This window comes from Cetorhinus maximus, chromosome 10 (assembly GCF_964194155.1).
Source record: "Cetorhinus maximus chromosome 10, sCetMax3.hap1.1, whole genome shotgun sequence".
Taxonomy (NCBI): Eukaryota; Metazoa; Chordata; class Chondrichthyes; order Lamniformes; family Cetorhinidae; genus Cetorhinus; species Cetorhinus maximus.
In genome coordinates, this window is record NC_135888.1 from 20,466,931 (window position 1) to 20,481,942 (window position 15,012).

Sequence of the window (15,012 nt, forward strand, 5' to 3'; positions counted from 1 at the left end):
AAGTCCAGAGTGGCAGAGAAGTCCAGAGTGGTAGAGAAGTCCAGAGTGGCAGAGAAGTCTAGACTGGCAGAGAAGTCCAGACTGGCAGAGAAGTCTAGACTGGCAGAGAAGTCCAAAGTGGCAGAGAAGTCCAGACTGGCAGAGAAGTCCAGACTGGCAGAGAAGTCCAGACTGGCAGAGAAGTCCAGACTGGCAGAGAAGTCCAGATTGGCAGAGAAGTCCAGACTGGCAGAGAAGTCTAGACTGGCAGAGAAGTCCAAAGTGGCAGAGAAGTCCAGACTGGCAGAGAAGTCCAGACTGGCAGAGAAGTCCAGACTGGCAGAGAAGTCCAGACTGGCAGAGAAGTCCAGAGTGGGAATTTTAGAGTTTAGGGCGTAGACAGCTGAATGTGCAGCTACCAATAGTGGTGTTTAGAAAAGCAGGGATGCGCAAGAGGCTAGAACAGAAGCAACTCAAGCGGTGAATTTGTAAGAGAGAGCAACAGGGGACTGGATGGCACAATGGCTCAAGGCAAGTGTTGTCCAATACATTAGCCACCAGCCACATGTGGCTGAATAGGAATCCAAATGTGGCTAAGTAAAAAATATATAGTAAATTTAAATTAATGAGACTGTTGTTGGGCGTATAATCTCGATACTCATATTTGCAAGGTACATGCATGTGAAGTTTAACCTTATCTGCTTTCATTGGCAGGATGAGAAAGAGAACATGCAAGTGTTTTAAATTATTATGAGCGCTTTCCTTTCCTGGTCACTGAATGACTTTCGATGTTTGTGAAGTAAATACACGCGTGTGAAGTACATTTCTTCGTACTGTGTGGGCTTAAGTAAGGCATTTTCTATTATTATTAGTCTATATGGCTAATACGATGTTGATGTAACCACCTAATCAGCGATTTTCCACTGGACAACAGTGTTATAACTCGCTGCTCATTCACTGAGGAGGAGGAGGAATCTGGAGCCAGACTTTCCCTTTGCCATAGGTTTATTCACAAAACCCAGAGAGCACGGCCACAGGCTCTCTTTTCCTTCTCCACCCACAGAGGGAAACCGGTTCTTATATATACTTAAGAATAATGCCCCAACCTTTCCCCAGTTAGTAACGGCCGCACAACTGGAGCGTGCACTTCATTGTGACAGGATTGCAACATTAACAGTTAGGATACCGTGAGACTGGAGTTTGAATCCCCAGCTCAGTCTGATAAGATAAAAATCACCTCCGGCTGCTGGTTTGCAAGAGTTCTACAGTGTACACAAGAGACAAAACTCATTCCTAGTAGCGTGAACAAACTCCAGAGGGAGGGGGGAAAGATCTATTTGGGCTCATGAGGGATTTGGGCAGAGTAGAAAGGGAGAAATTGTTTCCACTGGTGGAAAGCTCGAGAACCAGAGGAGACAATTTAAAGGTGGCTGGCAAAAGAAGCAGAGGCAACATGAGGAGGGATTTGGAATTCACTGCCTGAGAGTGTGGCGGAGGCAGATCCAACTGTGGCTTTCAAAAGAGAATTGGATAACTATCTAAAGAGACAAGAAAGTGTCAGGGCTACGGGGAAGTAGCAGGGGTGTGGGACTAGCTGAGATGCTCTTGCAGAGAGCTGGCACAGACATCATAATAAGCTGAATGGCCTCCTTCTGTACGATAACCATTCTCTGATTCTATGAATTTGGCGTCCGGCCTGTGCTTTGTGTCGAGCTGATGAACAGATAACCAGCACTGGGTGCATGTGACCTCCTGCACTTGCTTCATTCGCCTGAGGGATTTTGAGAGAGAAATTTTCCAGTGTGTTTTTCCCCCCCCCCCTTACTGGCCCTGGGTCATCCTCTACGTTTTACCGCTCCCAGGATATAACGTGGCTGTGGATGAGTGGGGTCACAGGGAGATGGAGGGGGTGGGGGGAGTAGGAAGTGTCCAGTCATGGTGCTGCAGCCTAGGGCAGGCTCGATGGACCGGCTGACTTGTCGTTAATGGTCGTCATTTTCCTTGGCTCGTGCTCTTGATGCTGACGCAAACCATGCAAGACAGGATGGTCTTGCGATCGTTATCCCCACCCCACCCCACCCCACCCCCCCCGGCCTTGACCCGCACGTCAGCAACGAAACTTCACCTGCCTTCCACCACTTCTTCAGCCCATGGGGAGGGGGCTCACGATCGCCTCCTGTCCTCCTCATCTGCTCGCTGACCCGGCTGATGGTGCTGTGGCTGCAGCCTGTCACCCAGCTGATGAACCTGTAGCAGTTTGAATGCGAGCCGCCTGAGTGGAGGAAAGACATTTTAGAAATCTGTACGAATGTGGTAACGTAAGAGCGCGACAAACCGTTCCGACATGTCCTGGTCAGCAGAACACAAGGAGACAGCCTGCGCCTGCAGAAAACTAAAGTCAAAACAAAAAAACAAAATTATGGGAATAATATTTCAGTGAGCAATAAAGCTTTCTTCTTACTAAAATGTAGAAAATGCAGGTGACAAGACAAGTGCCTCCTAAACTTTTAAACCAGCTGTTTCTGAAAAGCTTCTGTAAGAAAGGTCCATGGCTCCACACAATATAACGCCACAAGAGTTTCTATTGTGTACAACGGGCAGACACAAAGGCTTGGACAACTGACAGAGGGAACAAACAGGGGGGACTATGGGTTGTGAAGAAACTGCTGAGTTAGTTGAGAGAGAAATATTCTGTGAAAGGGCGATGTTTGAAAATTAATACTAACAACTTACATTTATATTGTGTCTTTAACACAATAAAATATCCCAAGGTGCTTCACAAGAGCATCACTAAGCAAAACATTGACACCGAGCCACATAAGGAGATATTAGGTCAGATGACCAAAGGTTGGATCAAAGAGTTAGCTTTTAAAGGAGGGCTTAAAGGAGGAAAGCAAGGTAGCGAGGCAAAGAGGTGTAAGGGAGGGAATTAGAGAGCTTAGGCCTAGGCAACTGTGGGCGGAGCTATTAAAATGGGGGGGGTGCACAAGAGGCTAGAACTACAGGGGTGCAGATATCCCAGAGGGTTGTGGGGGGCTGGAGGAAATGAGAGAGATAAGGCGGGCCGAGGTCATGGAGGGATTTGAAAACGAGGATGAGAATTTTAAAATCAAGACTTGCTTGTCTGCGAGCCAATGTACATCAGCGAGCAAAGGGGTGACGGAGGAATAGGATTTGATGACACAGGTAAGCAGAGTTTTCGATGACCTCAAGTTTACGGCGAGAGTAGGATGAGGGAGACCAGCCAGAAGTGCACTGGAATAGTTGAGCCTTGAGATAACCAAGGCATGAATGAGGATCGTAGCAGCAGATGAGCTGAGACCCGGGAAAAGTCGGATGATGTTACAGAGGTGGAAAACAGACAGTCTCAGTGATGGTGCAAATGAAGTTGGAAGCTCATCTCGGGGTCAAATATGACACCAAAGCTGTGAACAGGCTGGCTTAATCACAGACTGATGCCAGGGAGCGGGATAGAGTTGGTAGATAGGGAAGAGAGTGTGGAGCAGGGATGGAAAGCAATGGATTCAGTCTTCCCAATATTTAATTGGGGGGAGTTTCTGCTCGTCCAGTATTGGATGTCAGATAAGCAGTCTGACAATCTAGCAACAGTGGAGGGGTCGAGAGATGTGGGGGTGAGGCAGAGCTGGGTGCCACCAGCGTACCATAAGACCATAAGGCATAGGAGCAGAAATTAGGCCATTCGGCCCATCGAGTCTGCTCCACCATTCAATCATGGCTGATAAGTTTCTCAACCCCATTCTCCCGCCTTCTCCCCGTAACCTTTGATCCCCTTACCAATCAAGAACCTATCTATCTCGGTCTTAAATACACTCAATGACCTGGCCTCCACAGCCTTCTGTGGCAATGAATTCCATAGATTCACCACTCTCTGGCTAAAGAAGTTTCTCCTCATCTCTGTTCTAAAAGGTCTTCCCTTTACTCTGAGGCTGTGCCCTTGGGTCCTAATCTCTCCTACTAATGGAAACATCTTCCCCACGTCCACTTTATCCAGGTATAGACGTGAAAACAAATGCTGCGCATCGAATGATGTCACCGAGGGGCAGCATGTAGATGAGAAATAGGAGAGGGGCAAAGATAGATCCTTGGGGGGAACGACAGAGGCAGCAGTGTGTGAACAAGAAGAGAAGCCATTGCCAGCGATTCTCTGGCTACAATTAGATAAGTAAGAACAGAACTGGGTGATGGCTGTTTCACCCAGCTGGACAACAGTGGACAGACAATGGGGGAGGATTGTATGGTCAAGCATCAAGTCGTGGGGGTTGAGAAAGGAAAGTGGCATGAAGGTCAGTTGGCAGAGTATGTTAAAGGCAGAACAAGGGTCAGCGCTCCCTGAAAGCAAAACATGAGAACAAATTACAGATCGGCCCTGGTGGGGGGAGGGGGTTGGAAAAAAATATATCAAAATGGGGGTCAGAGTTCACGGTCTGATGTTGTTGAACTCAATGTTAAGTCCAGAAGGCTGTAAAGCAGGCTTGTCCAACACATGGCCCCTGGGCCAGGTTGCGGCCCCCGAGCCCTCTGGACTAGGCCCGCCTAACTTGTTGGATATTCAGCTGACTTATATTTGAAAAATCCTGTAAAGCTGTTCATCCAATCATAGGCTGGTTCCTCGCTGCATTTGTACCAGAGCAATCGCAGAGAGAAACCGGCCTGGCCTGGGGGGTGGGGGGGGGGGATGCTGAGAGCAGGGCCCGAGGGAGCCAGAATGGGGCCCGGAAAAGGTGGAGAAAGGCTCAAGGGAGCCGGGGCGGGCCACGGTATAGCCAGAACGGGGCCTGGGAAAGGCGAAGCAGGGCCCACCTGAGTGTGAGTGAGTGGAGACTGTGAGAAAGGGAGAAAGAGAATGAGGAGAGAAAGTGTGCGGGGGAGGGGGAGAGTGGGGGTGTGGGGGAGGAGGGGGAGGGCGGGGGGAGGGGGAGGGTGTCAGGGGAAGGGGGAGCATGTGGGGGACAGTGTATGAGGGGGGAGAGCGGGGGAGGATGTGTGTGAGGGGGAAGGTGCGTGAGGAGGAGGGTGTGTGTGAGAGAGGGAGGGAAACGGGAGAGTGTGTGCATAAGTCTGGCTCACTCCCAGTCTCAGGCTGGGAGTGAGCTGGACACACACACACTCACCCTATCCTGAGACCATAAGACGTAGGAGCAGAAGTAGGCCATTTGGCCCATCGAGCCTGCTCTGCCATTCAACGAGATCATGGCTGATCTGATAATCCTCGACTCCATTTTTCTGCCTTTTCCCCATAGCCCTTTATTCCCTTACTGATTAAAAATCTGTCAATCTCAGCCTTGAATATACTTAACGACCCAGCCTCTACAGCCCTCTGCAGTGAAGAATTCCACAGATTCACTACCATCTGAGAGAAGAAATTCCTCCTCATCTCTGTCTTAAATGGGCGACCCTTACTCTGAGATTAAGCCCCCTGGTCCTAGACTCTCCCACAAGGGGAAACAACCTCTCAGCATCTACTCTGTCAAGCCCCCTTAGAATCTTATATGTTTCAATAAGGTCGCCTCTCATTCTTCTAAACTCCAATGAATACAGGCCCAACCTACTCAACCTCCTCATAAGAAAAGCCCTCCATACCCGAGATCAACCTAGAGAACCTTCTCAGGACTGCCTCCAATGCCAGTATATCTTTCCTTAGATCAGGGGAGCAAAACTGTTCACAGTATTCTAGGTGCGGTCTAACTAGTGATTTGTGTAGTTTTTATACTCCATTCCCTTTGAAATAAAGGCCAACATTCCATTTGCCTTTCCTATTACCTGCTGAACTTGTATGTTAGCTTTTTGGGATTCATGCACAAGGACTTCCAAATCCCTCTGTGCTGCAGCTTTCTGCAGTCTTTCTCCATTTAAGTAATATTCAGCTTCTCTATTCTTCCTGCCAAAGTGCATAACCTCACAGTTTCCCACATTATATTCCATCTGCCAAGTTTTTTCCCATTCACTTAACCTGTCTATATCCCTCTGTAGACTCTTTGTGTCATCCTCACCACTTGCCTTCCACCTATTTTTGTGTCATCCGCAAACTTGGCGATAGTACATTCGCTTCCCTCATCTAAGTCGTTAATATATATTGTAAATAATTGTGGCCTTAGCACTGATCCCTGTGGCACTCCGCTAATTAGAGGTTGCCATCCCGAAAATGCCCCCCTTATCCCAACTCTCTGTCTTCTATTAGTTAGCTAATCCTCTATCCATGCTAATATACTGCCCCCAACACCATGGGCTCTTATCTTATTAAGTAGCCTTATATGCGGTACCTTACCAAACGCCTTTTGGAATCCCAAATGTATTACATCTACTGGTTCCCCTTTATCTATCCTGCTTGTTACCTCCTCAAAGAATTCTAATAAATTTGTCAGGCATGATTTTCCCCTTCATGAAGCCATGCTGACTCTGCTTGATTAGAATATGTATTTCTAAATGCTCTGCTATTACGACCTTTATAACAAACTCCGCCATTTTCCCAATGACACATGTTAAGCTAACTGGCCTATAGTTACCTGTTTTCTGTCTCCCTCCCTTTTTGAATTAAGGGTGCCATGGTTTTAATGGTCGTCTCTATTTATTATCCATTTTTCAAAATGATCAATTCATTGCTTTGACATTGTTTTATTTTTTGCTCAGCAAGTTGTTTCTTCTTTTTCCTCAACTTTTCTTTTTGAAATTCATGTTTAATGTTGTGCCAAACTTTATCTTTCCGAAATTTGCTCATCAGCCCCTTGAGTGAGAAAAGCTTTGAAATGTGGCCCCTCCCGAGTGAACAGATTGGACATGGCTGCTGTAAGGTGCCTAAGATGAGGTGCTGCTCCTCTAGTTTGCGTTGGGCTTCACTGGAACATTGCAGCAGGCCAAGGACCGACCATGTGGGCATGAGAGCAGGGTGGCGAATTGAAATGGGGTAAGCGACAGGAAAGTCGGGGTCATGCTTTGCGGACAGATCGAAGGTGTTCCACAAAACGGTCACCCCGTCTGCGTTTAGTCTCCCCAATGCAGAGGAGACCACATTGTGAGCAGCGAATCCAGTGGACCAAATTGAAAGCAGTGCAAGTGAATCACCGCTTCACCTGAAAGGAATGTTTGGGGCCTTGGACAATGAAGAGGGATAGGGGCAGGTGGTACACCTCCTGTGATTATATGAAAAGGTGCCATGGGAAATGAATGAGGTATTGGGGGTGATAGAGGAGCGGACCAGGGTATCACGGAGGGAATGGTCCCTACAGAATGCTGACGGAGGGGAGGGGAAGATGTGTTTGATGGTGGCATCATGCTGGAGTTGGTGGAAATGGCAGAGGACGATCCTTTGAATGCAGAGTCTGATAGGGTGGTAAGTGAGGACAAGGGGGACCCTATCATGATTCTGGGATGGAGGGGCAGGGGTGACAGCATAAGTGTGGGAAGTGGGTTGGACACAGTGAGGGGGGAGACCTCAACTCATGAAAAAGGAAGACATGTCAGAAGCGCTGTTCTGGTAGGCAGTTATCATCAGAACAGATGCGACAGAGATGGAGGAACTAGAGAATAGGATGGAGTCCTTACAGGAAGCAGGGTGTGAAGAGGTGTAGTCAAGGTAGCTGTGGGAGTCAGTGGGCTTGTAATGAATATTGGTAGACAGTCTATCACCAGAAATGGAGGCAGAGAAATCAAGGGAAGGGAAGTGTCTAATATGGACCATGTGAAGGTCAGAGAGGGGTGGAAATTGGAAGCAAAATTGATAAACTTTTCCAGGTCCAGACGAGAGCACGAAGTGGCACTGAGAAAGTCATCGCTGTACTAGAGAAAGAGTTGTGGGAGGGGGCCAGAGTAGGACTGGAACAAGGAATGTTCCACGTACCCTACAAAAAGACAGGCATAACTGAGGCCCATGCGGGTATCCATATTATTTGGCCTTTTATTTGGAGGAAGTGAGACAAGTTAAAGGGGAAATTGTCGCTGCTCACAATGTGGTCTCCTCTACACTGGGGAGACTAAACACACACTGGGTGACCACTTTGTGGAACACCTTCGCTCAGTCCACAAGCATGACCCTGACCTTCCTGTCGTTTGCCATCTCAATTCACCGTGTTGCTTCCATGCTCACATTTCTGTCCTTACCTGCTACAATGTTCCGGTGAAGTCCAATGCAAACTGGAGGAACAGCACCTCATTTTCGATTAGGCACTTTACAGCCTTCCGAACTTATCGTTGAGCTCAACAACATCAGATCATGAACTCTCTCCTCCGTTTTGATATCTTTTTCCCAACCTCCTCCCCCAACAAGGGCCAGTAACTTGTTCTCATGTTTTGCTTTCGGACAGCGCTGACCCTTGTTCTGGTATTAACACCTTCTGCTAACTCACCTTCGTACCACTATTAACACCTGCCTTAGTCTTTAACACTATCAATAGCACTCCCTTTGCCCTGTGTCCATGACACGTATGTCAAATCTCTCCCAAGCTCCCACCGATCCCTGACCTTCTATTTTGCTTCACCTGCTCCACACCCTCTCCTCAACAGTATAAAACCCGTCACATTTCTACCTCTCTCCAGCTCTAACAAAGAGTCATACAGACTTGAAACGTTAACTCTAATTTCTCTCTCCACAGACGCTGCCAGACCTGCTGAGCTTTCCAGCATTCTCTGCTTTTACTACAGGTTCCCTGCACCTGCGATATTCTGCTTTTATTGTAACAAGGAGTGATTGAGGTGAATAGCTAGGTAAATATACAAGGGAGAAAGGAATAGAAGGAAACGTTGAGATAAGGAGGGTGTGGACTATAAACATTGACATAAGCCAGACAGTCTGCTTCTGTGCTGTAATTTCTATACAATATATTGATAAAGTATTCCTATCAAACCAGTCCAGCTGGTGTTGGTTATTTTACCTAAACAGAATAGGATAAGTTGGTGTTTAGTTCAATTTTCACAACCCACCTGAAGGTGTCAGCATCTCAGCCAGAGCCCTGCGTGCTTCAGCCTGTCCTCTCAAGGCACGCTCCCTCCAGAGGTGAAGCAAGCGCCCATGAGTGTGCGCCATCTGCAAAAACAACCGAGGAGTCTTTCAATCAGACGTCCACTTCTTGCATTTCTATCAACAAATTGACTGTTTTGGGAAAGTTAACCTCCAACAAAAGGCAGGCCAACTCACCGAGACACAGTTGTCGACACAACATCTCTCCTTCAAAAGTTCGGTAATTGGTTTCAGGAGTCCCAGGGCTCCCTTCCCTTTAGTCCTTTTAACTCGCCCTCCTTTCTGTGGAAATTTGAAGGAACCAGTGCAGTAGGTAATGAAAGACCCTCTTGCATTTATTTAGCACCTTTCACAACCTCAGCATGTGCAAAAAACCTTCACAACCAATGAAGTACTTTTAAAGTGTAGTCACTGTTGCAATGTAGGAAACATATAGCAAATTTGTACACAGCAAGCTCCCACAAACAGCAATATGATAATGACCAGATAATCTGTTTTGTCTGATGTTGACTGAGCGATGATTATTGGCCAGAGTACCAGACAGAACTCCCCTGCTCATCTTCAAAATAGTTTTTTTTTAAATTCGTTCATGGGATGTGGGCATTGCTGGCTAGGTCAGCATTTATTGCCCATCCCTAATTGCCCTGGTTCAGAGGGCATTTAAGAGCCAACCACATTGCTGTGGGTCTGGAGTCACATGTAGGCCAGGCCAGGCCAGGTAAGGACAGCAGATGTCCTTCCCTAAAAGGGCATTACTGAACCAGATGGGTGTCATGGAATCTTTTACCCCAAACTGAGGGGTTAGAGTGGGCCACAGTTTAATGTCACATCTGAAAGATGGCACTTCTGACAGTGCAGCACCCTCTCATCACTGCACTGGAGTGCCAGCCTTGATTTTGTGCTGGGATCTGAGCCCACAGCCTTCTGGCTCAATGTGGGATTCACTGAGCCACAGCTGGCACAACCATCGATAGGAGGAAGCACGACAACAGAATGGTTCGGGTTTGTCGTCTGGGTTCTAGTCTGGCACGTTTTATTTTACCTCAGGGTCGGTTTTCAACTTCTTGTGCAGGAAGTTGTTGGAGTAGCCCAAGATACGTTGGGTGGCTCGTTCACACAATTTCAACTCATTTTTCAACATGGTGCGATTCTTCAGTACAAACTCCTCAAACGCCTTTGACTTCCGTTGACCATTGCCCAATCCTATGCCCCTTCTGAAAGAACAACGCACACTTTTAACACTGTAACTGGATTGGGCACCCGGGAGGCCTATCACGGTGTGTGGGCTGGCCCAAGGTGGTGGACAACCAACACTGACAAATTATCACTTCAAACCACCACTGTGCGAAGGAGCAATCCTTTGGTTTGAGGATAGTGACCCTGCCTGGGAGCCAAAAGGTGCAGGGTTTGATCCCCAACCCTGACAGTTCTGTCAAGTGATGATTGAGGAAATCTGAGGACTCTTGTGCCTGCCACCCTGCAACGACCTCCCCGCCTCCTCTCCCTCGTCGCATGGGCTGTGGGAGCCCGTAAAATCTCCCCACCTTACAGGATGATCGGCTGGTATTAATGTGGTTGATGCATTCATCCCGAATCATTCCAGTACCCGGCATCATCCTCCAGGGGAAGGGTGTGAATATACCAGAACATGGACAACCACTGTGTGAATCTAAGCAAAATCTTTCAGGCTGCTGACTTGCTGCCAAAATAAATGGCACGAGTCACTTGGGAGTTAACCCTTTACAGGCTGAATTTAGCAGCACAGAAATACGAGTCAAGGAAATACTTTGGGAAGAGAGCGACACTTTAAAACATGCGATCAGCGAGAGGTGATTTAGCTGGTTAGCACATTCAATCCAGAAAAAAAACAGGCAGAATTGTATCCCCTTTGAATACCAGTTGCAAGAAACAGGTTTAATTCAAACAGTAATGATGTTACTTGCTTTCGAGATTTTTCCAGCTGCTGCACTTGGTTTTCATCATAGCACTTCAATAAACTGAGACACCTGGCTTCCTTTAGCAGCTGCAGGAGTTTCACAGCTCGATGCCGACACTCACTCAGCTCATCCCCTGAAGCGATGGAGAAAATGGAAATCAGACTGGAACCACAAGCTATTCTGGTCACAAAACACTGAGTTACAATTCTGGAGAACACCCCTACAGCGTGATGAAGTAGGAGGGGGAATTCAATTTCGCGCCTCATCCAAAAGACAGTGCAGCACTCCCTCAGTACTGCACCAGGGATTGCCAGCTTCGATTTTGTGCTTAATTCACTGCAATGGAACATGAACTAAGAAGCCTCCAGCGCTGAGGCGAGAGTGCTACCCCATCGAGCCACATCGAGCCTCACTCGCATGTGAATAATGGCCACTAGGCTGAGGTACAGCAGGAATTGTACCTGGGGCAGAGGGCGAGAGGAACGAAACATTAACAGCTTCTTAGGAATCTAGGAATACTGATAACACAGGCTTGATTGGTGCTAAAGTTGCATTCATATTGCATCTTTAACACTACAAAACATCCCAAGATATTACGCAGGAGTGATTATAAAACAAAATTTGACACCCGGCTCAGGGCAGATGGCCAAAAGCTTAGTCAAAGAGGTAGATTTTAGGATGACAGAGAGGTTTAGGGAGGGGATTCCAGAGCTCAGGGCCCAGGCAGCCGATGGCACAGCCCTCAATGGCAGAGCGATTAAAGTGCACCCTCCAACCTGTCCTTCTGATGTAGTTCTGTAGACATTGACACGGCTTCTTCACAAACAGAGGGCAGCACAGCTTCTCAGCATCCTGGTCTCCCAGCAACTCCGTCAGGAATGAAGCAAACGCCTGGAGGGCATCCTCGTGCCTTCTGCGTTCATCGGCGTCCACGCCTGTGCAAGGTGAGTGAGGAAGTCGGGGCCTGCCAAACGCCAACCCTTAAGCAAGCAGGAAGGTATATTTTTATTAAGACTGCCTATAGTGACACCACAAGTCCTGGCCTGAGAGCAAATGATTGGGTGATTCCAACCCCCCAGCAATCAAACAGCCCTGTAAGTGACTGGGACTGAATTTACGCACATAATTCAAAATGTTACTATCCTCCACTAATTGCAACTTGCTTGGGAAATCACTTTGCTTATATTGAGACTCCTGGGAGAGTTCAGTCAGGAGTTCTGCTTGCTGCAGTACATGGAGACTCTGATTAAATAGAAATTGTTTGCCGCAAGTCCTATTAGACCCACCTTGCCTTCACCTCATTAACTGACAGTGGTGTCAATGCTCACTCCATTTTGTTTTTAAATATCAGTAAACACAGTGACCGTTGGTTTAGTTACATCAGACAATTGGAATCGCCTGCAGGTATGAGAAGCAAACGGCCTCTGCGTTGTTTACAACAGCGGTTCCCAAACTTTGGGTCATGACCCCCAATTGGGGCCACAGAGACAGCGAACGGGGTTGTGAGCTCCCCCACACCCCCCACTCTGAGACTGCGCCCCGCAGGGGGCACCGGCACGCAAGAGCCCTGCTTGTCTCTCTCTCTCTCTCTCTCTCTCCAGGCCATTGCTGCTTCACTGAGTCTCAAACCCCAGCCCCATCCATGAACCTGGTACCAAGCCTCCGCTGCTAGGGTTATATTTTTTTTTTAAAAAAAGGAAGTGTTGGCATGTCTGGCAGCGATACACAGATAGATCTCCTGGGCCGCTTACCGCATGCGTTACACAGCGTCAGGACTTGTCCTGTCTTTGGGTCATTCTTCCAACGGGGCGATGGGTTATAACCCGACTGCTTCAGCCTCTTACCGCGACGGTTGGGATTGGTGACGGATGCAGATTTGCAGATATCGCAGCAGAATTCAACCCCTGCCCTTTTCCCTAGCGAAGTAGAAAAATATATATATATATTTTTTTTTAAAAAACCCATCAGCGAACGCAGCCAATCGTCTCAGCTCCGAGGAAAAACACGAAGCAGGTGATACTTCAAGCAGACGTCAGAAAGAAACTTTCCCGGAGTGATTCAAAATCGTGAAGGGCTTTGATAGAATAAATAAGGAGAAACTGTTTCCACTGACAGGAAGGTCAGTAACCAGAGGACGCAGGTTTATAACAATTAGCAAAAGAACCAGAGGCAACATGAAGAGAAATCACGAATAGAATGCAGTAACTTTCAGGAGAGAATTGGATAAATGCCTGAAAAGGACACATTTGCAGGGCAATGGGGCAAGGAGGGGAAATGGGACTAAACGGATATCTCTTTCAAAGAGCCGGCATGGGTACGATGGGCCGAATGACTGCCTTTTGCGCTGCTTCAGTCCACAGATAGAGGCTGGGAGAGCAGACGCTTAAGATCAGCAGGGAAATAGTTAAAAGGGCAGTTACAACGCGGAATTCCCGGCCGTTATGCTGGAAAGGCGTCCATAGCTCTTTGGATAAGGAATTGGCTGGAAATGAATGATCAAAAGGAAACAGGAAGATCCCAAAGGTGGCGATGTTCTTCGTGTGTTAGAGGACAAGGAGGCAACACTGCCACTTGGTGGCTGCAGCCAGTACTACAGTGTCACCGGCATACCTATCCATGGAGGGCATTTCCCCCATCACAGTCATTTCCAATGTTAAATGTTATCGGAAAAAGCACAACTAAAACTGTGACAACAAGGAGGGAAGCTACTGGATAGGAAATGTGTAGATACACAGGATATTTAATGTACTGAAGATGTGGAACAAGTGGTTGGGCATTAGGCTAGATGGTTTCTCAAGGAGAAAAACACTGTGTAAGGCATTTACCTTTGGAGTAGGCAACACCAATCAATGTGTGTCCAGCAGATACATCCAGCACCTAAGTGCTGTGGAAATGCGATATAAATGTCTATCAGTGAAGTGTGTGGCAAAATCAACAACCATGTCAAGTTCAGACAACGAGGTGGATTTAAATGCCCTGCCTGATTTTGATTTCGGTGGGTTAATCTTCCGTCTCGCCTTTGTCCTGAACACAGTCTCTACTTCGGGTGAAAAGGACCTTTTCCTGCGGATTCTTCGACTCCTTCCCTCAGCCGCAGTGGATTCCTGATGGACAGCCTCCTAAACGCAGAGACAACGGAAGACCTTAATCAATCGGTCGCGCAGGATCTGTAACTAAGGTAGACTTGGTGGGTTGAAGCCACTAACTACACACCAAAAGTTATTTCATTGGTTGTAATGCACTTTGGAATGTAATGTGCTTTGGAATGTCTTGAGTTAGAAACATAGAAGCTTGAAGGCAGACAAGGCCATTCAGCCCATTGGGTCAATGCCAGCTAGAAAAGAACTACTCAGCCTAAACCCACTTTCAAGCTCTTGAATAGTTGTCCTGTCAGTTATAGCAATTCAGGTGCACATCCAAGTTTTGTTTTTAAAAGTATTGCGGGTGTCTGCCTTTCAGGCAGAGAGTTCCAGACCCCCATCACCCTCTGACTGAAAAAACTTCTCACTCCCCCCTAATCCTTCTACCAATTATTTTCAATCTATGTCCCCTGGTCATTGACCAAAGCTGCTAAGGAAAATAAGAGTGGCTAGAAAGAGCCCATCTCAGCCTCTCCGAATTTTTATACACCTCAATTAAATCTCCCCTCAGCCTCCTCTGTACCAAACTAAACAACCCCAGCTTATCCAAGTGACAGGTGCTACGTAAATGTAAGGTCTTTCCACCTTTCTTCCAAAAATAGTTTAGGGGCTTATTCAAGCTTAGATCCTGACCATCTCCTGTACTTACCCTGGAGAACCTGGCTGGGTAACATTACTGTACCATATGAGCAGCCAATGAGTTTCTTCTTAAACAGCAGAGAAATTGAAGGGCTCCCATTTTAGAAGTTGAATTCTTAGGCTTTGTGGCAATTCTTGGACCTTGCACTAGGGCAAGCAAAGTGCAATTACATTAGGGCCTGAATATTTTAGCCAGCGGGTGGGCATGGCGGGAGCGATGGGAGCTCCACGCCGCCATTTTACATGGGCAAGGCCAATTAAGGCCCACCCAGCTCCGTGCCTCAGGGAGACTGAATCAATCTTGAAATAATTAAATGAAAGGTGCAAGGATTTATTTAAACATGTC

The 15,012-nt window shown here is 47.4% G+C and overlaps 1 protein-coding gene across 1 annotated transcript in view; it reads right to left on the minus strand.

Moving 5' to 3' along the window:
- The window catches only part of LOC144686132 (uncharacterized), a 35,193-nt gene extending 20,320 nt beyond the window's left edge, over nucleotides 1–14,873 (minus strand). The window contains exons 1-9 of the mRNA XM_078551277.1: nucleotides 14,838–14,873; nucleotides 13,868–14,006; nucleotides 12,639–12,803; nucleotides 11,664–11,867; nucleotides 10,894–11,020; nucleotides 9,993–10,164; nucleotides 9,128–9,232; nucleotides 8,914–9,016; nucleotides 2,109–2,251 (exon numbers count right to left, since the gene is read on the minus strand). Of these exons, the coding sequence (XP_078407403.1) occupies nucleotides 2,109–2,251; nucleotides 8,914–9,016; nucleotides 9,128–9,232; nucleotides 9,993–10,164; nucleotides 10,894–11,020; nucleotides 11,664–11,867; nucleotides 12,639–12,803; nucleotides 13,868–14,006; nucleotides 14,838–14,873 (1,194 nt within the window). The remainder of the gene's footprint in view (nucleotides 1–2,108; nucleotides 2,252–8,913; nucleotides 9,017–9,127; nucleotides 9,233–9,992; nucleotides 10,165–10,893; nucleotides 11,021–11,663; nucleotides 11,868–12,638; nucleotides 12,804–13,867; nucleotides 14,007–14,837) is intronic.
- Nucleotides 14,874–15,012: the final 139 nt, after the last annotated feature.